General features: G+C 33.1%; 1 protein-coding gene across 1 annotated transcript in view; it reads left to right on the top strand.

Annotated features, from left to right (window-relative positions):
- The window catches only part of FMRFa (FMRFamide related propeptide), a 381,043-nt gene that overhangs the window by 298,086 nt on the left and 55,408 nt on the right, over positions 1-27,549 (top strand). The window contains exon 2 of the mRNA XM_072525853.1: positions 588-947. Coding sequence (XP_072381954.1) covers positions 596-947 — 352 coding nt within the window. The 5' untranslated portion in view covers positions 588-595. The remainder of the gene's footprint in view (positions 1-587; positions 948-27,549) is intronic.

Below are 27,549 nucleotides of genomic sequence, written 5' to 3' on the forward strand. Positions count from 1 at the left end.
GTTTCGGCGATATGGTGTCCCCCTGGCGCACTCCACGTTGTATCGGGAATTTCTGGGTTTGACGATCACCCACTCTAACACTGGCTGTTGCGTTTTGGTATATATGTTTAATTATATTTATATACCGATAGTCAATTCTATTCTAGGCATTCTGTCAAGGCTTCCAACATTTTTTGTTGATTTATTATTTGTTGATTAATTACGATTATACTTTGTTTTTAAGTGTGCAACCGTGAGTGTAGTCGTATAATAATAGAGATTTTTGTGTTGTATGTTTCTGACAGTAACCCTGTCAAAACTTTCTTAAATTCAGTGAATCGACTATAGTAAATTGGTTTGATGAATGGATCTAGTAATCCGCAATCATATTTCCAAATACACACACACACGACTATAATTAAACGAGTTTTGTAAAAAGTTTAATACATATGAGTAATAAAAACTAATTGCAAAATAGCTCTTGTTTAATATGAAGCCGTACCTTGACTTCTTATAATAAAATAATATGAAAAGTTGTACTTTTCTTTTAGTACTGTTACTTTTTCTTTTAGTTTGTAAATTTTAATTCTTGCAATTTTTTTTTACAGGTTTTATCATGATCTCCCATTCAATATTTGTCTTCATCTTAGTCCAGTCATCATTAGCCAATCTAGAAGATTCATACTCAGATACTCCAGAAAACTTTAATGTATACTCTGAAGAGTTCCTGGACCCTGATGAGTCTGATATTGAAAAGAGGGACAATCACTTTATGCGGTTTGGTAGAAATTTGGGAGACTTAAAGAACAGAGAATTTTGGTACGACGACTATGACGACATTGATGTTCCCAATAAAAGATCAGGAAATCAACACATTAGATTTGGTAGGTCTGGAGCAAGTTCGTTCATGAGATTAGGAAGGGATCATCTCAAAGGCGGAAGAAACAAAGCGCATTTTATGAGGATAGGTAAGTTTTAAAAAGTAACCTAAAAACTGGCAGTTTTGTTTAAATAAACTATTATTTAATTGTCAACGAGCAATTGCCCAGTTTAAATACAATATTTCAATATTTTAATCTTAAAATATAAAATTTTAAAAATTTAAAACCATAATTTATTACATGTTTCAAAATTTAAAACAAATATAGACATAAAAGAAAGAAACAAAAAAAAAACTTAGGTCACAATTTAAAATCTTCTCTTCTAGATTAATACCTCTATACAAGGTTTTCACTCCATCTTTTGCCGGGTTGTTCGACACTTCTTCTGCCGATTGGTGACTTATCTCTTGCTATTTTGATGACTTGGGTCTCCCATATTCTGCTTATGTGGTTATTCCACTTTTTTTTCTATTTAGTGTTTATTTATTTATACACTGATGTTACATTTCCTTTTCGTCATATAGTGGTAGTTTATTTGCTTTTCTGTACTTGATCTGTTACTTCTTTGTCCAGTTTTCCATAGGTGGACAATGTAATTCCAAGGTACTTTACTTATTTTTCTAAGATGAGATTGTCATATTAAATTCTTTTGCTCTTATGTTAAATATGTGGACCAGTCTTTGCAGAGTATCTTTATCTTGGGCTATCAATATTGCGTCGTCTGCTTAACCGAGTATATATATATATATATATATATATATATATATATATATATATATATATATATATATATATATATATATATATATATATATATATATATATATATATCCATATTTGTGCTTCGTCGACTACTCGAAAGCGTTCGATAATGTAAAGTGGCATAAAATGTTGGGAATACTGAGAGAAATGGGTACCCCCCGAACATCTATTATATCTACTGAAACAACTGTATATCAACAACACAACAAACGTAAGAGTCAATAACATATACTCCGATAATTTTAAACTAAAAGCTGGTGTTCGTCAAGGATATATTATCTCTCCCACATTATTCAATATATATATAATACATCATGCGCATTGTATTCGACGGATGGCAAGGAGAAATATCAGTCTGATGCCGAAAAATCAGCAATCTTCGCTATGCATCATGAACATACTAGATACTATTAGTCGTGAATATGGACTTTAAAATTAAGATTAATTAAAATTAATGTACAGAAGACCAAGGTAATGATAATCGATATAATTAGAAATAACCAGCCGAAAATACGAAACGAAGGGGGGTTTGAAGTGGTAAGCCGTTTCAATTACTAAGGTTCTCTTATCACAAACAATGGTGGATGCGAAGAAGAGATACGTCGACGCCTTGCAATGGCCAGATCAGCAGAGGTCAAACTTACTAAAATCTGAAAAGATACGGACATAACCAGGAACACGAAACTGCTCCTACTAGAAACGCTTGTCTTTCCTATCGCTACCTATGCGTCAGAAACTTGGACCATTAAAAAGTTCGACTCACGACGTATAATGGCCTTTGAGATGTGAGTATATTGTAGGTTGATACGCATACCCTGGACAGCACATCGCACAAATGTCTCAATATTCACAGAACTCGACATCATTACTACGCTTACCATAATCATCAACCAAAATATATTGAGGTACTTTGGACACATTACCAGACGAATGGAAGGCATGGAGAGGTTGGTGGTTGAAGGCAGGGTAGATGGTAAAAGAACCCGAGAAAGATCGCCACTCCGATGGTCAGACCAAATAAAGTGCAATGCTGGTTACTCTCTGTCTGAGGCAGTACACCGCTCCCAGGAGAGAGAAGAATGGATAGCAGCCATTCGTCAAACACCATAACGTCACCACATCTTTACGAAGGATAAAGGATAGAGGAGGAGGATATATATATATATATATATATATATATATATATATATATATATATATATATATATATATATACATATTGTACTTTACACACAGCTATTGTTAAAAGTCACACAGAAATAGTCGATAAGCTTGTATTAAAATGTATGGACTATAGTCCGACAATTTTAAATTAAAGGTGACTAATCTACAAATTTAACGAAGTGCTAACGGCAACCATATAAAATCTCAGAAGTAAGTTCTTACCGGGGTCATTTTTATTGTTTATGCTTCACCCATGTAAATAAGTGAAAAATTAAGATAGTTCCATAAAAATTTGCCCCTGTAACAATACAAATTGCTGCGATTCACGAGCGTATACTTCAACAAGTTCATTGAATAGTTTGAAGCATCGGTAAACTTATCAATATTTCTCTGGTCTATATATATATTTACGTTCTTAGAAAGAATGGAAATGAGATAAATATGATATTTTAGTATATTCATTCGACGTTTTATGTGTGCATAGGCGTAGTGTGTTCTATTTCTTGGGAATATATTTATTAAATAGACTTTTATTATTAACTTTAAAATAGTTTTGAGGTAAGTAAAGAAAATTTGGGACAAGTTTATTCTTTTTATAATAATAATCCATTAACATCCGATACAATAAACAAAGAGAAATTTGACAATAAATTTATTAGATTGGATTAAAAACAAATAAATTAAGACTTATTTACAACCAAAAATATTTTGTTTCTCATTTTTAAGGAAAAATAGTACAATTTTTAATAAAGGAACATATCGTATCTTAAATGTAAATTAAATTTTAAGGTGAAAATGTTCAAAACATTTGTGGTGTAGACGCACTTTACACTTTTACTATCATCTCTTTTTGTAATGTGGCCAATATTGTCGAATCTGGTTTCACCTGGTAAAGCAAATTTAGATTGCCGTCCATGTACTAAGTTTGACACTGATGATGACAGGCTTTCTCTTATAATGTGCACTTCTTTATCCTCATCCTTCGACCAATACTTATCAACTTGAAGTAGAGTGTGAACCAAATAATATACATATGCCAATAGATTTTTTAAATCTATTTCATTCATTTTAAAATCTTGGCGGTTATTCTGCGATGCATAAATATTCGTAAAATATAGAATGCTCTCAATTACTTACTTATTTATCAAAAAGGAGTAAAAAAACTTTAATATATACTTGCCTCCATTGTTGGCTTTTATATTGACTAAATATGAATATCAGAAGTCTAAATATCAATCAGACTGATGTTGAATTACTACTGAGTACGAAGGTTACCCAACTTGAGATAAATTTGGATTTGCTATTTGCCTGGTTTTTTCTTTGGACGTTTTAGCTGCTGTCCAGAGGAATATCCGAATATCATAATCAGAATCGTCAAAATTTTCAATCACTTGTATTTCATATGTACCTGCAATATCCGATTTTATTCCTTCTTCACAAATAATATTATCATTAATGTCTTCTACATCGGAAACTCCATCTGATTCCGACGCCAAATAAACCAAATTAAGTGAATTAGCATTTTCACAATCTGTCTTCTTCTAACAAAGCTATTAACTCTTTAGTAGTTAGTGCCATCTTTCTTTCGTATTTCGAGAATTTACTGAAAAATGCACTACTATATACACGCATTCACACGATAATAGTTTACCTTATTTTATTTTAATTTATATGGACAAATAAACACAAGGAACCTTTCAAATCAAGTTTAAAAAAACACAAATATACCGTTTACAGCACACAGTAATTCTATAAATAGAGAATGAAGTGTAATAACGAGATCGTATATTAAAATTTCAGATTGTTTAGTATAATAAAAAAATAAGTATTTTGCAAAGGTTTTTTGTTGAAGTACTGTATTAGGTTCTCTATAATAATAATAAAATTTTACTGTGTTTAAATAAATAATTAAAATATTATTTTGGTACGCCCCTACAATGAAGTGAAATATGATTTCGTCGCTTTAAGTGCGATGTTGCCAAGTAATCACCTTCAATTAAAAATTGTTTTAGTATAACACTTATTTATCTTGATCAACTGAACCCCACTTTTAAGAAGGTATTTTCAGCAAAATTAGCAAAGGACTCATATAAAAATAAAAAGTCTCAAAACCCTTGATAATATTTTACGGTGGGAAAGTAACATCGGCATTAATATTGTTTTACTACATCAAATAATAATAAAAATAACCGTTTGGTAATATAAAAATGTTTTTAAATTACAGAATAGGCAGTGTGGCTTACTGCAAACGTGCAAAAAGCTGTAAACAATTAATGTAAACATTGTTCATTGGGATTGATAAACATGTTCCTTTGATGTGTATAAATAATATAAAAGCATTTATAGAATTCTCTATAGAAAAATAAAACAAAAATAAAAATTTCTGGTAATTTTTACTACTAAAAAATTATTAAATCAACACATACGAGGTTTTTTTTTTCCAAAACTATAGCTCCATTATTCGTCTTTAGGCTCGTTATATACCTCTAAGCAATCTCCATTTAACTTAATAATACATGTTCCGTTATCGGCGCTCTGAATGACTATAGAAGTTTAGAAATTAAGTTTCTGTAATGATCATCAGTGATGAAATTATTAACAACATCAGATACGCCGATGACACCGCAATAATGCCAGAGAGTCTAGAAGATCTTCAAACCCTGTTGAATGCTGTAAACAACGAATGCACTGAAAAGGGCTTAACAATCAATGCAAAAAAAACAAAATGGATGGTGGTCGGAAAAATTAATATCGAATACTCAGTACTAAGATTAGATAACAATATCCTGGAGAGGGTAGAACACTTTAGATATCTGGGTAGCTGGATTGACTGCAGGGTTGAAAGTGACGAGAAAATTTCGACCAGAATAGAACTCGCACGGAAAAACTTTATTAACTGGCGTTCTGTATTATGCAGTAGAAGTCTGTCGTTGACCACACGTCTAAGCGTATTGAAGTGCTACGTCTGGTCCACTTTGTTGTTGGACAACAAAAATAAAAAATCTTAACAAATTAGAAGCGTTTGAGTTATGGTGTTACCGTCGCATGCTCAGAATCCCGTGGACAGCACACATATCTAACGAACGCGTGCTAGAGACCGTGCACAAAGAGCGAGCATTGATCAACATCATCAAAATGAGAAAGGTCCAATACTTCGGTCATATAATGAGAGGACCTAAATATCGCTTACTCCGGGTTGACCACACGTCTAAGCGTATTGAAGTGCTACGTCTGGTCCACTTTGTTGTTGGACAACAAAAATAAAAAATCTTAACAAATTAGAAGCGTTTGAGTTATGGTGTTACCGTCGCATGCTCAGAATCCTGTGGACAGCACACATATCTAACGAACGCGTGCTAGAGATCGTGCACAAAGAGCGAGCATTGATCAACATCATCAAAATGAGAAAGGTCCAATACTTCGGTCATATAATGAGAGGACCTAAATATCGCTTACTCCGGGTAGAACGCTTACACCGTTCCGTTGGGTCGGAAGAAAACAACTGTCCTGGCTGCGTAACATTAGACAATGGACAGGTCGAACGGTCGAGGAACTGTTTCATCTAGCTAAATATCGCTTACTCCGGGTAGAACGCTTACACCGTTCCGTTGGGTCGGAAGAAAACAACTGTCCTGGCTGCGTAACATTAGACAATGGACAGGTCGAACGGTCGAGGAACTGTTTCATCTAGCTGCCGACCGAGAATCATTTCATCAGCTTGTCAATATGACGATAGCCAACGCTTGAATACAAGCACGGCACACAAAGAAGAAGAATGATCTTCAGTGCCATTGTTGCGTAAATTTAAATTGTATGTATGTCATCGAAAAGCAATCTTTTAAGCGACATTTTTGGTTTTGATAAGACGCAAATGTTACAGGGTATCTTACTTCTATACTGTGGACTCTACAGAGGTTAACGGTATACCGTTTCAATTTTCGTTAATTTAAAACCTTCAACGAAACGGTACCTTCAAGTAAACTCGAACTTAAATTTAGGTCCTTGGTAAATTGAAATATAATGTTTCTTATTTATGTTTTTGAGCCTTGAAAATCACAATTTCGTGTTTTTCGCAATTTCAAATTATTTATGTATAACCCGAAAGTTTACAAAAAAACTACATGAGACCTATTTTGTTCAAAATAATCCAAAAAATTTAAAAAAAATTGTTGTGGTCGAAAAAGTTGATTGCTACAATTTGTTTAAATAAAATTGTTTAAAAAATTTTAACAACTTTTCGCCTGAGCCACCTCTTAAACCTTACTTTAAAATAAGAAAAAAAATCTAATGGGAATATTTTTCCGAACGAACCCGAGCTTTTTCCTTGTCTATTAGTGTTTGTATAGATTGTAAATGACTTATTTTGTAAGAAACGTATCGTTTTTATGTTTTATCATTTCTAATACACACTATGATAAAAATATTTGGTAACGGAATGTTTTCTTTAAATATATCGTCGGCATACGGCCAAAAGTGACCAAGTCATGTTTAGGAAGTTTCGAGAAAATGAAGTGTAAAGTTTTGGAAGTAACTATAAAATCGAACATGATAACTACACAGTTTTGAAGGTTATGTGTTTCTGGGTTTTGTCATCTAGAAGCAAATAGTGCAGTTGATAACAAAATAGCTCTTATGCTCAATATATATAAACAAAAATGCAATAAATATGACTTGGTCACTTCCGATGTAAGATAAAATTAACCAATATGACTTGGATATGACAAACTTAGCAAAACGAACGTAACTACCGATAAAAATAACAATAAAATGTTGACAGTTTTAAATTGTGAACTACGGAACTTCAAAATATTAAGAATTTTAAGGGAATTGCGCTGCGGCAGCAAGGTATTATGCAGATAAGTACCCCAATAGAAATTTACCGGATAGGCACATATTCCTAGCAATTGATACAAGTTTACAAAAACAAGTGCTTGGTAACAGTGGTCGCATAAGAAACCATGCAATTGACAATACTATTATAGAACGAATTGTAAAGTACCCAGAAATAAGCATGAGGGTGATAGCTGCTCAAATAGGGGTATGTCGTATAAAAGTGTGGAGAGCGATTAAGGTACAGTAATTTCACACCTTCTATGTTACAGTAGTTCAAGAGTTGTTTCCACAAGACTATTCCAAACGTATAATATTTTATAAGGTCTTTAAGAAAAAAAAAAAAAAATAGAGGGACGGAATGATAAAAAAGGCGTCAGCAGCAGGGTAATTTTAAAGTTTGGGCTGGAAGTATCAGTAATTATTTAGTAGGCCAAGTATTTTTTTTTCAAGAATTTAAACAAAAAAAAAATATGTATCATTCTTACAAAATAATCTGCCTCTTTACTTGGAAGATGTACACCGTTTGCGATAGACAAAATATGTGGCTTTTGCAAGATGATGCTAAACGCCATTAAAGCGAAAAGATTAGAACATTTTTATTTTAACAATATCCAGCACGTTGAGTAAGGGAGCTTGATGCACTAATTGAATAGGTAACTTTCGGTCCAGATCGTCATCCAATGAATTTTGGTTTTTGGAAATTTATGAAATGGGATTATGTTTATTTTGTGGAAGTAAAGAACGATAACCGATAACACTTATTTTCAACTAAATAATGGTTTCTACAAGCAAAATTTTAATTTGCCCATGAACTCATCCTTATCTCAATTATTACCAGACTTACCTGTTTATGGAAGATTTTAAACATAACATTGTACACAAACAAGACAAACTACCGACAGTATGGTGGAAATATGTACATAATATGTTTCCCATTTGGCCCCACGGACCAAAAGTTTTAAATAAATTTCTTTTGGACATACATCAACAGTAAAGAGAATCAATCAAATTCACCATGGAACCAAAAAAACAATACCTCACTTTTTTTCTGGATGTGCTAATTAAAAAAGAAACACAGAGTATGCAAGCAAAATCTACAGAAATCCAACCCACACCAACAGGTATTTAAATTACCACTCCAATCACAATATAAACGCTATGTGATAGAGCCCGAGGTACCTGCTCTAATGAAAATATATTTTAGAAAGAAAAAAATCTGCTAGCAAAGGTTCTTACCAAAAATGACTACACATTGTCATTTATAAACAGAGAATTCCACAAGACTAAAGAAAGAAAACAACACAACGCCTCAAGCATTTCAAAAACACTCACAAGAAGAAACTCAAAGATGACAACAATACCATATGTAAAGGGATTATTAGAAAAACTGAAGAGATGATTTTGCAGATATAGTCATGGGCAAGATATACCTTGTAGATAAAAGTAGCTTTAACATTTGCCATAACTATTGCCATTTTACCATAAAGACTAAAGGGTATTTTTCGCAGCTCCAAATTATTTATGTATAACCCGAAAGTTTACAAAAAAACTACATAAGACCTATTTTGTTCAGAATAATCCAAAAAATTAAAAAAAAATTGTTGTGGTCGAAAAAGTTGATTGCTACAATTTGTTTAAATAAAATTGTTTAAAAAAATTTTAACAACTTTTCGCCTGACCCACCTCTTCAACCTTACTTTAAAATAAGAAAAAAAAATTTAATGGGAATATTTTTCCGAACGAACCCGAGCTTTTTCCTTGTCTATTAGCGTTTGTATAGATTGTAAATGACTTATTTTGTGAGAAACGTATCTTGTTTTATATTTTATCAGTTCTAATATACACTATGATAAAAACGTTTGGTCACGTAATCTTTTCTTTGGATATATCGTCGGCATACAGCCAAAAGTGACCAAGTCATGTTTAGGAAGTTTCGAGAAAATGAAGTGTAAAGTTTTGGAAGTAACTATAAAATCAAACATGATAACTACACAGTTTTGAAGGTTTTGTGTTTCTGGGTTTTGTCATCTAGAAGCAAATAGTGCAGTTGATTTGTTTCGTCACGTCCGCAATATGAGCTGAGTGATCTTCATCTGATATTAGTTTCTTTCTGTATTTTTCGCATACTTCAAAAAAATACTTTTTAGGGTAAAAAAAAAATTTTGAAACGTTATGTTTATCATTTTCTTTAAATTTGTTGACGTATATGTCATACATCTTGAAAATTGATAAGCTTGGATCTAGATATTGACGCTATGACGATTTCCTGCAATAATGGGAGTCCATTGCAGGAAAACTGGCTATATGTTCTCTTACTATTACAATCATGACTTCAGGTGTTTTGTTGGATGGAACATGATGACCTCTGCTATCTGAAGTAGCAAATAATCCAAATTCATTTACTCCCTTTAAAGCTGTATCCACAGGACCGTGGCTAATAAAAAGAGTTTTAAGAAAAAATAACTTGCAAATTTTTTCCTTATTCTTCTGAAAATGATATTTCCTAGACGTTCCCTTTTTAGTGCCTGTTCCAGTACGGACCCTTCGATATTTTGACTCAGTCCACGAAACACAAGATAAAATAAAGTACTTTTGCCTTTGATACTCCAACATCCAGAAACTTGTGCATAACTTATCACGTTCATCTTTTGGCAGTTGATTTTTTATGGTTTCTTTGTACTTGTAACACCAGTATTGCTTATGTAGGATATACATAACAATCTGTTTTGTTTGCTGATATTCTTCTTCCATTTTTCGATAGTATCTAATAATTTCATTAGTATATTTATATAAAACAGCATCTACGGCATAACTTTCTAAATATTTTATTAAAAATAAATCATATTATAGGTGCAATAAAAAGTATAAATCTAACCTATAACCTAACTTTTGGTACACATCAATAATTACATACCTGTAATATAGCATTTTTCATGTAAAAATGCATGCACGTCATTCAAGATTTACGACGTCAGAACCCCACAGCTTTGCCAAAACATCAGAATAGTTAGTAAGTAATGAATTTTTAAATGTCAACTATTTGTCAAACTATTATATTATCAGCAACTACACTTAGTTTTAACACTACTGCAATACACTAAAATCTATAAGAAAACATTTCAATACAAAATTATATATTTTAAATTTTAAACTAACCTCTAGTTTTCTTGATTTAATAGTAAAAACGTCCCTCCATTATTTCTTGTTCAAAATAATCTATCTTCTATGAAAACTTATCAGCTTTCTACATACTATTTATTTGTTTTGGCATAGCACAATACACAACAATATTTAGTTTTTAAAGATGTTAATCTAAATTTAATATGTATTTATAAATAAAATTTATTAATATATATTATATTATGATCAAATTGTGTAAGAAATCAAAACATAAATAAAATTCTTACTCTAAAAAAGCGGCAACACTTCAAACAATTTTGCCACACGCTGAACTGTCAATAAAATTTGAAGTATTCTCATATCAGTTGCAGTACAATTGTCTAATCTATTTAAATAAAATAAAATTATTATTTTGTGAAATATTAGACTTAAACAGTTATTTCATAAAATTTATATTATTAATAATAACAAATCTTTTTGGTTATTTAATTAATATAATTCTAAAATTCCCAATATAACAATGATTACATTTTTCTGATTATTATACCATGTTGACGCCTATGAAAGATCGAGCAGTTCCGTATGGGTTTCGTATTATTAGCTGTGTTAGGAAAATTTGAACTCTAAGGTTGACGTTCTGAAAATTTTAAATATAAGTGACGTCACTTTATATAAATTGTGACATGCACGCATTTTTATATGAAAAATACTATACCTGTAGTGTTTACTGCACTTTCATTTGTTGTATTTGTTGCATACAAGGCGGTTATGTATTTCCCCCTGAAACATATTTCTTTGCGTTAGAACAATGATTTTATGAAACAAAATTACGTATACTTGTACGTAACGTCTACTTAAGTTAAATTGACCAGACAAGTTTAACAACAACTATCTACCGCAAAAAGTTACCAAGTCGCCTTGGTCAGTTTTCGCAGTAGCGAATACCAGAATTGTGACTTACAGCATTTTTCACATAAAAATGCTTGCACGTCATTCAAGATTTACGACGTCAGAACCCCACAGCGTTACCAAAACATCAGAATAGTTAGTAACTGAGGAATTTTTAAAATGTCAACTATATGTCAAACTACTATATTAACAGTAAATACACTTAGTTTTAAGACTATTGCAACGCACTATAATACATAAGAAAACATTTTAATACAAAATTATATATTCAAAATTTTAAACTTAACTCTTTTAGGGCTGTAATAATAAAGACGTCCCGCCATTATTTCGTGTTCAAAATTATCTATCTTATATTAAAGCTTAACAGCTTTCTACAGACTATTTATTTGTTTTGACTTAGCACAATCACAATACACAATAATAATTAGTTTTTAAAGGTATTAGTCGAAATTTAATATGTATTTATAAATACAATTTATTAATATATATTATATTATGACCAAATTGTGTAAGAAATCAAAACAAAAACAAAATTCTTACTCTAAAAAAGCGGAAACACTTTATACACTTTTGCCACACGCTGAACTGTCAATAAAATTTGAAGTATTCCGGTATCAGTTGCGTACAATTATCTAATCTATTTAATTAACATTATTATTTTGTGCAATATAAGACTTGAAGAGTTGTTTTATAAAATTTATATTATTAGTAATAATAAATGGTTTGGTTATTTAATTAATATAATTCTAATATTTTCAATATAATGATGATTACATTTTTGTGATTATTACACCATATTGGCGGCTATGAAAGATCGAGCAGTTCCGTATGGGTTTCGTATTATTAGCTGTGTTAGCAGCATTTTTACATTTACTACAATCAAACGGCCAAAATCAAAATAGAAGACCAGTTAACTGATAAAATTGCAATAGAACGTGGAGTACGACAGGGCTGTATTTTGTCTCCATTGTTGTTCAATATTTATTCTGAATGGGTATTTAAGGAAGCTTTAGACGGTTGTGCGAAAGGAATACTAATAAACGGTGAATGGTTGAATAACATTAGATATGCAGATGACACTATAGTTTTTGCCGATAATCTGAATGACTTACAGATATTAACAAATCGCATAACAGAAGTCAGCAACAGATACGGACTAGCTCTTAACATAAAGAAAACCAAATTTATGACAATTAGTAAAAAACCAATACTAAACGCTCAACTTACAATCAACCAACAGAATATCGAAAGAGTCGAGCAATATACATATCTAGGCACCAATTTAAATAGCCAATGGGACCACTCAACAGAAATTAAACAGCGAATAATAAAAGCAAAAGCAGCATTCGTTAGAATGAGAACTATTTTCAACAGTCGAGACATATCATTAAAAACAAAATGCCGTCTATTGAACTGCTACATATTCACAGTTCTGCTCTACGGAATGGAAGCATGGACACTGACTGTTGCATCTATGAATCGGCTCGAAGCTTTCGAAATGTGGTGTTATAGGCGCATCTTACGTATATCCTGGGTTGACAGAGTTACTAATGTGGAGGTCCTGCGTAGAATGGGGAAAGAATGTGAAATTCTCATGACCGTCAAAACTAAAAAGTTGGAATATCTAGGTCATGTAATGAGAAATCAAGAACGTTACGGCCTTCTCCAGCTGATTCTCCAAGGGAAAGTAAATGGTAAGAGAGGACCGGGAAGAAGACGCATTTCCTGGCTTCAAAATTTGCGAAAGTGGTATAACACGACTACCACTGAACTGTTCCGCGCTGCAATAAGCAAAGTGAAGATAGCCGTGATGATCGCCAACGTCCGGAACGGATAGGCACTTTAAGAAGAAGAGCTGTGTTAGAAACATTTGAACTCTAAGGTTGACGTTCTGGAAATTTTAAATACAAGTGATGTCACTTTGTATAAATCGTGACGTGCAAGTTTTTTACTTTGAAAAATGGTATAAGTATTCTAAGGCATTCCTGAAACTAGGTAACCATATTTATATTGCGATTTCCGCATTTTTTATTCTAAAGATATTATAATTTAAGTCATTTGAGAAATCAAATCATCATAAACATCAAAATGAGATTTTTTTAACTTGGTCAGTTTTGGCAGTATGCCGACGATATACGCGAACGGATACGGTACATTTTATAATTTTCTAATCATAATTGTTATAACTGTGGTGTTAATCAATCTTAATTTATGTATCAAATATTAATAAATATCGACTAAACACACTTTTTTCCTAATAACTAAGTTATAAATAGCGGGGATAGATAGATAGATACATAGATCGAGATTAGTGATCTTAAAGGTCGCCACTTTATTGCTAATGTTCCGCAAATTCCACCTTGTAGTTCTAGGACTAATAAAACAGTACAATATTGACGTATTAATTTTCAAACATAAATATTAACAAAAAAATTATTTCATTGAAAAAACTGTAGTTTTTTATGTTAACAAATAATGTTGCTCTTTAGACATTTTTGATATGTGTTTTGCATTTGGCATTCTATCCCAAAAATATATATTTTTTTTATTTTAATAACGCACCAACAACGCGATACAATTAGTGTATATACATAAGGACATAAGTTTACAATAATAATATAAATATGCGTATTACAATGAATGTATATTTTAGATCTTTTGAAGTGGTTGACAGCCTTTAAGATAAGAAAATATTTTTTGGGTATCTGTATTTTCTTCTATGGCATCTCTTAGGGAGTTGGGTATGCTATATTTGAGATAAGTATAATTGTATACGAAAGTAAAAAGGATGATCAGTTTGATGTGTTTGTTAAAATTTATTTGTAAATCGATCAGCAAAACCGTTATGCAGTACTGGATTATTTCGGTTTGATGACACTGCTGCTGCATATGTTAGGCTCAGATATTGTCTTCTGAAAGAAGTATACCTAGCAACTGCTCTTAATTTTTTCAAATTCTATAGAGTTTTTTTGAGTGTTGTGTTGTTTGAATTTATTAACAGCTTGTTTCGATTTTTTTAATGCTTCTTTGCAGTGATGATTTCACCAAGGTACCGACTGATGTTTGTGATCGTACTTAATTTTTCCAACGTACTTATTTGCTGATTCTGTGATTACGTTTGTCAGAGAGTATATTGTTTTGTCTATATCTACATTTTCATTTAGTTTTTGCAGATTGTTTTTAACGTAATTTTGAAATTCTGACCAATTTGCGCCTTTTAAGTTTCATGTTAGTTGTTGCGAGGTAGTTGATTGTAGTTCATTGCTTAATATGTTAGGGTAGTGATCACTATCATATAGATCTGGCCAAAAGAAATTAAAAAATTAAAAGTTAAACTAAATTTTGTTACTAGAATATAATATAAATAGGCCAAAAGTTGTTTAAAAATCATTGAACTATTTATTATAATTTAATATTAAAAGACAATAATCAACGGGATTCCCTAAAAAAACTTTAGGCCATCTTAACAACACTTTAGTTTTTAAAATTTAAGTTGTACATATATATATATATATATATATATATATATATATATATATATATATATATATGTATATATACTATAATATATATATATATATATATATATATATATATATATATATATATATATATATATATATATATATGTACAACTTAAATCTTCTCGATTTGCCGCATTTTCTTTTGTTGTGTTTTTCTTGAAATAAACAGTTATTTAATTTGACCACATAAATTATCGAACATAAAGCCAGACTCTTCGTTGTTGCCATAAAAAAACAATACTTTTCACAGACCACGGGTAAAATAATTTGCTTTAGTTAAGGAAGTAAAGTGACTTTTAGAGCACATGTGAAGAATTATAAAGTTTTTTGAACAACAAAACTGCACTAAGGAAAATACAGTACGCGATTCTTTCATTTAATCGTTATATACCTAATCTGGCCAGTATCATCTTTTCAAACAAACTTTCTTATAAAGGTAAGTGGAAAAGTAAAAAGACCATTTAACAAACTATAAAGCAATGCTTTTACAAAAGGTATTTAGATTAAACTAGCAATAATGAACATATTAATGACCACGAATTAGACAATAAGCAAGAGTATATGACAAAAACCAACATTGGGTTTAATAAGAAGTGATCTATAAACAACCAAACGCTATAGAAACGATAATTACATATCAGAACAAAACTAGTCTTAAGAAATTATATAGGGTGTCAAAAAATAAAAAGACATACATTTCACCATGATTTTTAGAGATGAAAATAAGTCGATTGGGCCTACCTTACGTATGTGCACATGTGCGCCTAGAAAAATCTAACCGAATTTTTTAATATTTCTCCCACAACAGTTTAAAATATTTTTAATAAAAATTTATATTATGTGTAGCATGCCATGGCTAATAAAACCGAAGTGGAGAAATTCATTTACTTGATTTTTCTAGATTTTCGAAGGGTTTCCGAACGGCCCCCTTCCTATTCCAACTTTTTGTAGGGGATTATTCGATTAAATTATCGTTTATTCTGAAGAGGTAATTCGAGAAACTCTGGAAGATGAAACAGTCGGCATAAGAGTAAATGGAGTCTTAGTTAACAACATCAGATATGCAGATGATACAGTAATAATAGCTGATAGTTTATTGGTAAGGCCTGGAAAGACTCATAAGTAAAATAGTAATGTGTAGTAGGGAGTACGGACTCTCGCTCAATATCAAAAAGACGAAGTTTATGAAAATTTGTAAAAACAACCATACTACTAACGAAATCTTGACAGTAGAAGGCCAGCAGATCGAAAGAGTAAAAAAGTACACTTGCCTAGGAACACTTATAACAGAAAATAATGACTACACTGCAGAAATCAAAGTCAGAATCGAAAAAGCACGTTCTAATTTTATAAAAATGAAAAAGGTCCTATGTGGCAAAGATTTAACATTAGCTCTTAAAGTACGCCTAACAAAATGTTACGTATACAGTGTACTATACCATGAAGTGGAATCATGGACGTTAAATCTAGACACAATGAGACGACTTAACGCCTTTGAAATGTGGACCTATAGAAAAATTATGAGGGTTTCCTGGGTAGATAGAGTTACGAACAATGAATTAATGGAAAGAATAGGTAAAGAGAAGGAAGTTGAACTTACAATTAAAGAAAGAAAGCTACAATATCTCGGGCATGTGATGCGGGGCGAGAAGTATGGCATCCTGCGACTCATAATACAAGGAAAGATAGATGGCAGAAGAAGCATCGGAAGAAGACGAATTTCATGGCTCAAGAACCTGAGAGAATGGTTTGGATGCAGCTCAAAACAACTTTTTAGAGCTACTGCCTCAAAAATTAAAATACCTATGATGATTGTCAACCTCCGTAGCGGAGATGGTACCAGAAGAAGAAGAAGATTCGATTAAAACGGAGACGTCAGTGGAGTAGAATACCTGTTCTAAAACTTTATAGTATATTTTAAGCATTTGTTTATAAAATCAGTAAGTAATTACAGCCACTATTTGAAATGCCAAGCTAACATAATACATAATTTATTTTGACAAAGACTATATTTATTCTTGGACTAGGCAAGTTTTTTTTATTTAAACAAATATACCCGCATTAACCACTAAGTTACATAAAAAAAAATAAAAATATTTTTTACAATCTGGTATATAGTTTAGTCATTTTAAGATAACTTAATAAAGACTATAGGTTTGACGTTAGTACACTTTTTAAATTGTCCTAAGGGCACACGCGATTCTTTCGTTCTTTTACACTGAATACTCGACAATTATCTGTTTCACTGACAACTGAGTGTTGCACTTGGTACACATCGGAGCAGCCTCCTGCTTGAAGATATGCTTGTGGGTAAGGAAAGTATGTCCTATTTGGAGTCGGTTGATGATGACTTGGTTTTTTCTATTATTTGGTAAGATGAGTTTGGTTCCTACTTGACTTAGACATTCTTTGAATTTGTTGGCAGTGTGATCCCATGTAGTTTGCCACGCTCTGTACATGTGGGTTTTTATATTTACTTTGTGGTCGTGATTGTGATTTAATTTATAATAGCAATACTTTGGTCAGTTATCGCATTGCTTGCCAGAGAGTCCACTTCCTCATTACCACTTATTATTATATGGGAAGGTACCTAGATGAAGGAAATATCTTTTTGTTGAGTCTGTAGATAAGATAACTCTTCTTTGGTATTGAGAAGTATGGCGTGAGTTGTATATAGCTGTTTTATTCCAAGTAACGCGCTCATTGAATTGGCGATGATAACAAATTTGCTTTCATTAATAGAACCACATTTTGTCATGGCCTGGTGAATTGCTGTAAGTTCTCCGGTATACATACAACAATTTGTTGGGATTCGTATGGTAGACTTGACGTTTTCGTAGATGGAGACTAGGCAAGTTGTTGTTGCTATAAAATCGTGTTCGCACTCTTGACAGTGGTGTGACAGTTATTGTGAACTGTGGAACTTCAACTACGAAAATATTAAATGCAACTACCTTTTTCGCAGCTGTTTAATTAGGAGAATGTTAAAGGAATTGCGCTGGGGCAGCAAGGTATTATGCAGATAAGTACCTTAATAGAAGTTTACCGGACTTCTTAAATAGCTGCTCAAATAGGGGTATGTCGTATGAAAGTGTGGAGATCTATTAAGAAACAGTAATTTCACATCTTCTATGTTACAGCAGTTTAAGAATTGTTTCCACAAGACTATTCCAAACGTATAGTATTTTATAATTGGTTTTTTTTGAGGAAAAAAATAGACGAGACGGGATGGTAAAAAAGGCATCAGCAGCAGGATAATTTTAAAGTTAAATTTTGGGTTAGAAGTATCAGTAATTATTTAGTAGGCCGAGTATTTATTTTCAAGAATTTAAACAAAGAAAAATATTTATCATTTTTACAAAACGATCTGCCTCTATACTTGGAGGATGTACCGTTTGCGATAGACAAACTATGTGGTTTTTGCAAGATGATGCTAAACGCCATTAAAGCGAAAAGGTTAGGATATTTTTATTTTAACAATATCCAGCACGTTGGAGAAGAAGAGGGCTTGATGTACTAATTGAATGGGTAACTTTTGGTCCAGATCGTCATCCAATGAATTTTGGTTTTTGGGAATTAATGAAATAAGATTATGTTTATTTTGTGGAAGTTAATAGTAAATAACGATAACAGATAACACTTATTTTCAAGTAAATAATGATTTCTATAAGCAAAATTTTAAGTAGCCCATGAACTCATCCTTATCTCCATTATTACTAGACTTACCTATTCATTGAAGATTCTAAACATAACGTTGTATACAAACAAGACAAACAACCGACAGTATGGTGGAAATGTGTACATAATTATGCTTTCCATTTGCCCATACAGACCAAAAATAATAAATAATTTCTTTTGGACATACATCAACAGTAAAGAAGAATCAATCAAATTCACCATGGAACAAAAAAACAATACCTTACTTTCTTTTCTGGATGTACTAATTAAAAAGGAGACACAGAGTATGCAAGCAAAGTCTACAGAAATGTAATCCTCACCAACAGGTATTTAAATTACCACTCCAACCACAATATAAATTCCTACATGATAGAGCCCGAGGTATCTGCTCTAATGAAAATATATTTTAGGAAGAAAAAAATCTGCTAGCAAAAGTTTTTACTAAAAATGACTACCAATTGTCATTTATAAACATAGAATTCCACAAGACTAAAGAAAAAAAAAACAACATAACGCCACAAGCAATCCAAAAACACACAAGAAGAAACTCAAAAATAACAACAATACCATATGTAAAGAGATCAGAAAAACTAAAGAGATGATTTTGCAGATTTAGTTATGGGCAAGATATACCTTCCAAATAAAAGTAGCTTTAACATTTGCCATAACCATTGCCATTTTAACATAAATAGCAAAGTTTTTTAACACGAATATCAAAATTTTCCCAAATTCTTATTTTTTAATAGCCATAGTAATGTCATAGCGACTCGACGGATTATTATGAAATTTTATATATATTTGGTAGGTCTGAGAATAGGTTGTTTTTTATTCTTTATACTTTTAGGTGGTAAGGGTGGTTCACCCCAAACGTTTCTTTTTTATTTTTTAGACAAAATCTTTAATTTTTATTTTTTTATTATGCGGCAATTAATAATAGATACAACTCTTAATTTTTACCCTTTTATTACCATCCCCTATTTTTTAGTATCCATATTAGTGTCCCAAAGTTAATCACTCCTATGAAACGGCTTGACTGATTTTTATTAAATTTTATATGTATATTAATTAGGTCTTAAAATCGGCCAAAATAAATTTTTTATACAACTACGTGATAAAGGTGATCCACCCCAAATATATATTTTTCATTTTTTAAACAAAATTTATTATTTTTATTATATTGTGATGTGGCATTAAACAATATAACTCTTCATTTTTACCCTCCTATCACTAATCTCTGTTTTAATAGACATATTAGTAATTTAAGCATTTTAACCTTGGTTGGTAACTGTTCAATTATTACTAGATCAGTTATCCTTGCCAGACGTCCACCAGTGTCAGTTTTCACCCAGTAGACAGCACGGAGTAGGGATAAGAACAAATCGGTCGGTCTCCAATCTCTAACACATAATAAGATTTCTCTCACTCCGAAAACTGTACACAGTTTTCGGCTATTATTATTGTTTATGCATCACGCGCGGTAGTGATGTTTACAATCCTCTTATTACCTTCTCGGTGTAATTCTCAAGAAAATTTATTATTTATTTACAGAGCCGAGCTTATTTAGTGTATTTTTGCGCTTATAGCTTACCAGTTTAGGAACCATAGTTAGAAGAGCAATAATGGTGGCAAAAATACAAACGTAAATTATCAGAATGCGACCATTCTGAATTTTAATCCAGAAAAGATTTTCTCGTTTCAATAAGTTGACACAGTTATAAATCAGGATGACGCAGTCAACTATTCTACAGAGTTTTTGAATCCATTGGAATTGTCTGAACTCTCACCTAACAATTTATAATTAAAAGTAGGATAAGTTGTCATTATGCTACGTAATATTAATCAATCTCAACTATGCAATGGAACAAGACTATCTGTGAAAAGTCGAATTATGTCATTGAGGTAACGCTGGAGAGGATGTCTTGGTCTCGCATATACCGATGATTCCAACGAACGTATCATTTGAGTTTAAACGTTTACAGTTCCGGTGAGTAACTTTGGCAATGACAATAAACAAATCACAAAGCTAATCATTCTGATGTTAACTGGTTGTTAACTTTCTAAAAGATTCTGCTGCCAGACCAAATAATATTCTCTTATATTAAAAAACTACACCACTTAGATGCGTTAAGAAAATGATTAGATCTATACAATACAATATAAACGGATCAGCAGTTTCTCAGGCTATGTAGAAAATCCATTATGATACCAACTAAAAATAAGAACTCACCCTTAGCATTTCCGAGTTCATTTCGACCTATTTTTTTAACTTGATCATTATGCACAGTCTTAAAAAAAAATGATAAATAATCTCCTCAACTGATACTTAGAACGGCACAAATTATTAAATCCATTTCAGTCAGGATTTGGACAAAATAGGTGTACTATGTCCAATCTGGTCACAGTACAGTCTGAAATTGAGCACGCCATGAAAAACACGAATGAGGTCATAGCCGTCGCTTTAGACATATAAAGTGCTTTCGATAATACTTCAAAATAAGTAATTCTCGCAAAACTTAATGACCTCAAATTAGAAGGTAACATATCGACCTTGAATAAACTTTTTAATGGAGTGAACGTTCCAAGTATCCATAAATGGCTAAATGCCTGCATTACAAGCCGTAGAGAATGGGCTACCACAAAGTTCTGTTCTTAACACCACACTCTTCTTGATATTATATATATATATATATATATATATATATATATATATATATATTGTTATGATGTGTTTTTTGTTTGAATGATGAGCAATGAGTATTTTTAATAATATAATATATAGGGTTTTTATCGCGGTTCTCAAAGAATTAGCTTGTAAGTACTTTTTAAAATTATCTTTATTATAACTATTATGAAACACACATATATATCTAACCTAGTCAATGTAAATTTAAAATAAACTATCTTTAAACTGATATTCTTATAAAACTAATTAAATTCTATAGACAATCTAAAATTTAAACAAACTATCTTCAAAATTGAAATTGTTATGACACTAACTAAATTATATTAACAAAATTTTGTACCTTTCTTTCACTGAATGCCTAAATGAACTGTTTTCCACTAAGTATATAGATTCTAATCACCACTGAATGTCTTCGTACTTCAGTTATCCTTGTTTTTTTTGTGAAATTACTTTTTCCAATTATCAGCTTCTACCAATTTAAGATATAGTTTTCTTCACCAGCATTTATACACCACCAACCAAACCAGCAAACAGCATTTATATTTATTCTTCTTTTCAATATACCAATATCCAATTATTATAAGTTGATTTATACTAATCTCCAACCATAATATAATTTAATTTCTTCCAATATACTTTTATAATCTTCAATAATTATTTGTGTATAATTATAAATGTGCATTAATTATATGCATAATTTTTAATCTTCATTTAACTCACTATATTAAACAATTCGACTATTTGTACCTGATTCACTGACTCCAACTAACTTTCATATTTCTTACTAAACTTTTCTGACTGACTTCTTGAAAATTATGAACAATTTACTTCACTATTCACTAACTAAATGTGTCTATTAACTTTCATAATGAACTGGCCTGACTTCTGACTAAAAACTTCTAAAACTGCCATCTTGAATCCAAATCACGGGTATTTATATGTTTTTGGATTTCTAGAACCATCTCGTAAGATATCATGTTCTATTCAGTTCTATTTAATACATGTCTGAATTTTCTGGAACAAACCATTTCGCAAACATGGCCATCTCCAGTGATCCAGAGAATTCCATTCTTTTCTATTAATAATTTTGTTTACATTTAGGCTTTTCAGATCAGAATATATAATTAAATTAGTAACTAACACTCTAATTTAATAAAATACACATTTCAAACAATATATTATATAACCCCACTTTATATTCCCTTATGATTAATTTCTATCTGTCAAATTACTCCGAGAGTATTTTTGGTTGCCTATGCACATGGCTCACTTATATATATTTACAATATTAAAATACAACTTTTTACAATTATTATATGCTAATTTCTTAAAATGCCCTCACATAAATATATTTTTATAAAATTCTCTAGTATATAACTTATTTAAAATAATCAAATACTTTTTTATATCTAATATTATGTAGTGTTACGTAAAAATATGAGTCATAGTTTTAACCTTTAAAACATGTTTTTAATCTAATATGTTGTAGAGTTTACGAGAGGCCTCGATTTACCTGAGCGACCTTCCAGAAGCGATGCGAGGGAAATCCAGTTTGCCGTTACCGTTTCGCCATCGAAGGTTTTAGACTATTCGAGATAACGGCACTGGTATATAATAACGGAACTTTATTTGGAAGGGACAGTTAATAAAGAAGATTCGCGCTCGTGGTATTATTGTTACGCTCGCCTACTAATAAATTATTGTATATGTAGTGATAAATAAACTTATATAAATGATCGTGCCTTTTAATAAATTAAAGTAGGAACAATATAATAAATTAGTAAAGACATTATAAATTAAAGACATAACAATTAATAAATTCACAACAAATGGTGTCAGAGTGAGATGGAACATAAATTAGACTTATAATAATAATACAAGTGAATACGTAAAATAAATTGTGAAAATGGCTACGATTTATGAGCTGACAGTGACTAATTTAAGAAGACATCTCGAAGACAGAGAATTAGCTTCTACCGGAAAAAAGGCTGAGTTAGTCCAACGACTAAAGAACGCTTTGCTAGAAGAAGGACTAGATCCAGAGACTTATATATTTGAAGATGCTGTCCTCTCGTCGATTTCGAAAGTTTCTTCTGATGTAGCCAAAGTTTCTGGTGACATCGCATCATTAGAGAACAAAGTTTCTGACGATATTTCGAAAGTTTCTTCTGATGTAGCCAAGGTTTCTGGTGATGTAGCCAAAGTTTCCGGCGACATCGCTTCGTTGGAAGACAAAGTTTCTAACGAGATTTCTTCGCTGGAAAGCAAAGTCTCTGCTAACATCTCTTCGGAAATCTCTAAAGTCACTTCTGAGATGTCTGCCCTGGACGATAGAATATCTTCATTAAAAAACCAAGTTGCTGCCGATATGTTAGCCTTCGAAGAAAAGATATGGAAAGAGATGGAAAAGAAGATGGAGGAAACAGGGACAGCAGAGAGAGGTAACAATCCGATTACAGTGGAGATAAAAGAAGACGAGACGAAATGTAAGTTGGAGACACGGCCGAAATTTGAAGGAAGTGGAGGTTCTATTCATGTTAAAGTCCCAACTTTCGACGGAAAATCATCATGGAACAACTACATGAAACAGTTCGAATCAGCCGCAAGAGCGAATGGATGGTCTGAAAAAGAAAAGGCTGTAAACCTGACTATCGCTCTTCGAGGAGATGCCTTAGATGTGCTTCAGACCATAGCCGTAGAGGAGACCGATGATTTCGAACAACTGAAGAAGAGGTTAAATATGCGATATGGCCACGAACATTTGGAGCATGTATATCAGTCACAGCTTAAAAATCGTAGACAGAAGAAAGATGAGGCTCTTCAAGAATATGAGGTAGATATTGCCAGATTAGTACGATATGCTTATCCAACAGCTCCCGAAGACATGATGGAAAAATTGGCCGTTCAAACGTTTATTGATGGTCTTCGTGATCATGAAATGCAGAGAACACTGCGATTAGCTCGTCACAAAACGCTGGTTGATGTCTTATCCGCCGCCCTCGAATACGAGTCAGCTACGCAGGCCTCTGGCGGGTACAGTAAAGTTAGGACTGTAAAAGAGGAAGGAGACGAAGATAAACTTGACCAGCTCTTTAATTTGATGAAAAGCATGACATGCAAGAAAAAGAAGACCATAAAATTAAGAAACTCACCATCAGGAAAACCAGAACGAGTCAACCTTAGGGAGGCAGCTTCGACCCGGAACTCTTCCAAAGACCCTCTCATACTAATAGCTTCTTTGAAATGTCGTGAAGATAGTGTATATGTAGATGGAGACATAAATGGTAAAAAGCATACGTTGTTGGTGGATACCGGAGCGACCAGAACCATTATACGCCCGACAGTTATAAACAGCCGAAAGAAACTGTTACCAACGAGGTTGCGACTTCGGACCGCTACAGGTGAAAATGCCAACATTCATGGAGAAATCCAGGTACAATTGGGAATTGGGACAGAAAAGTTTGTCCATACTGTTATAGTTGCTGACATCGAAGAGGATGTTATATTAGGAATGGACGTAATGAATATGCATGGATTCCAATTGGATTTTAAGAATAAGGTAATCAAAGTTGGCAACGAGGAGGTATTTCTCCATCCACATAATGACAACACTGTGCAAGCAGCCATTACAGAAGATACAGTCGTGCCTGCGAGAAGCGAAACGATCATAGTAGCGCGGCTACAGGGATTTGTGGACGAAGGGAGACCTGTTATGATGGAGCCTTGGAACCACGACGATGAGGTTGGCCGTGGAATCATAATTGGAAAGGAATTGGTGACTTCGGCTAAGGAAATTCCTGTGAGACTTATCAATGTCAACGACTACCCAGTGACCATAAAGAAAGAGACAAAAGTAGGAACTTGTGTACCTGTGACATCCATAATCCGTCAGGCGACAACATCTGATAATTCCAACGACAAATTCGACCAAATGGTTGCAGTTGCAGGACAGTCTCTAAATCAGATGGAGAAAAGGAAATTAAGGGAATTTCTTCGGCAGTATCGTGATATTTTCGTACCGAAAGGAGGAAAGACGGGAAGAACTACCGTTGTTAAGCATAAAATTGATACTGGTAATGCTAAGCCAATTCGTCAAACAGCTCGACGATTACCACAGGCGAAGAGAGAGGAAGCTGAAACGATTGTTCAGGAAATGAAGAAAGACGGGGTGATAGAACCTTCTACGAGCCCATGGGTCTCTCCGGTGGTCCTGGTTAAGAAGAAAGACGGAACGACGAGGTTCTGTGTGGATTACCGTTTGCTGAACAACGTTACCAAGAAAGATAGTTATCCTCTGCCTCGGATCGATGACACATTGGACACATTGGCTGGAAGTAAATTGTTTTCTACTTTAGATTTGAAGTCTGGATACTGGCAGGTAGAAATGGACCCAGTCGATAAAGAAAAGACAGCCTTCACCACAGGATCTGGATTGTGGCAATTCAACGTTATGCCATTTGGACTTTGTAATGCTCCTGCGACATTTGAGAGGCTTATGGAAAATGTGTTGAGAGGGTTATCTTGGAAAACATGCCTGGTTTATTTAGATGACATAATCGTCTTGGGGGAGACATTCGAAGATCATTTGAGGAATTTAGAAAACGTTTTTAATCGACTTAAAGCTGCCCAATTGATGCTAAACCCGAAGAAGTGCCAGCTATTTCAAGGTAAAGTCAATTATCTGGGTCATATAGTCAGTAAAGAAGGAGTGGCCGTGGATAAGGGAAAAATCGATTCCATTAAGGAATGGCCAAAACCAACTGACAAACATCAAGTGAGAAGTTTTCTTGGACTATGTACTTACTACCGGAGGTTTATTAAGGAGTTTGCAGATATCGCTAAGCCATTAACGCGACTTACGGAGGAAGCAAGAGATTACCGCTGGGATACAGACTGCCAAAATGCCTTTGAGACCTTGAAAAAGCATTTAATAACAGCACCAATTTTAGGGTATCCACTGCCAGAAGGAGAGTTCATCTTAGATACAGATGCAAGTAATGTGGGAATTGGAGGAGTGCTGTCTCAGATTCAAGGAGGACAGGAACGAGTCCTCGGATATTTTAGTAAAGTTCTTTCAAAACCTGAGCGGAATTATTGCGTCACGAGAAGAGAACTTCTAGCAGTAGTTAAATCAGTAGAGCACTTCTATCAATACCTCTATGGCAGAAAGTTTCTAATCCGAACCGACCATGCCGCCCTTAAGTGGTTGATGCAGTTTAAGAATCCAGAGGGTCAGATAGCCAGGTGGATCGAACGACTCCAAGAATACGATTTTAAGATTGAGCACCGAGCCGGAGTTAGCCACAGAAACGCTGATTCTCTTTCCAGACGGCCATGCCCAGCAGAGTGTCCCCACTGCAACAAAACGGAATCCAAGGAAGCAGCAGTGCTAAGAACGACGATTGTCAACGACGACTGGACGCCTACTAAGATAAGGGAAGAACAAGAGAGAGATCCAGTTATACAGAAAATCCGAAAATGGAAAGAGGAAAACCGTCGACCACCTTGGCAGGAAATATCAAACCTATGCTCAGTAGTTAAGACGTATTGGGCCCAGTGGGACTCATTTATCATCGAAGATGGCTTGCTTAAACGAGTCCTGGAAAATGATGACGGTTCAGAGAAGAGAAGACAGTTGGTGATCCCAAAGAGCAGAATAGCCGAAGTACTTCGTCAGTTACACGACAGTCCATCGGGAGGGCATTTTGGTGTAAGGAAAACCCTTCAGCGAATTCGGGAACGGTTTTATTGGATGAACAGTTCCGACGACGTAAAAGACTGGTGTAAGAAATGTACTATTTGTGCTACGAGTAACGGGCCTCACCGGAAAAGGAGAGCTCCTATGAGACAATATAATGTTGGAAGCCCGTTTGAAAGAATAGCTTTGGACATTGCAGGGCCATTTCCAGAAAGTGAAAATGGGGGCAAGTACATGTTGGTAGTAATGGATTACTTCACTAAGTGGGTCGAGATTTACGCACTTCCAGACCAGAAGGCCGCCACCGTTGCAGATAAG

The sequence above is a fragment of the Diabrotica undecimpunctata genome, chromosome 3 (genome assembly GCF_040954645.1).
Source record: "Diabrotica undecimpunctata isolate CICGRU chromosome 3, icDiaUnde3, whole genome shotgun sequence".
Taxonomy (NCBI): domain Eukaryota; kingdom Metazoa; phylum Arthropoda; class Insecta; order Coleoptera; family Chrysomelidae; genus Diabrotica; species Diabrotica undecimpunctata.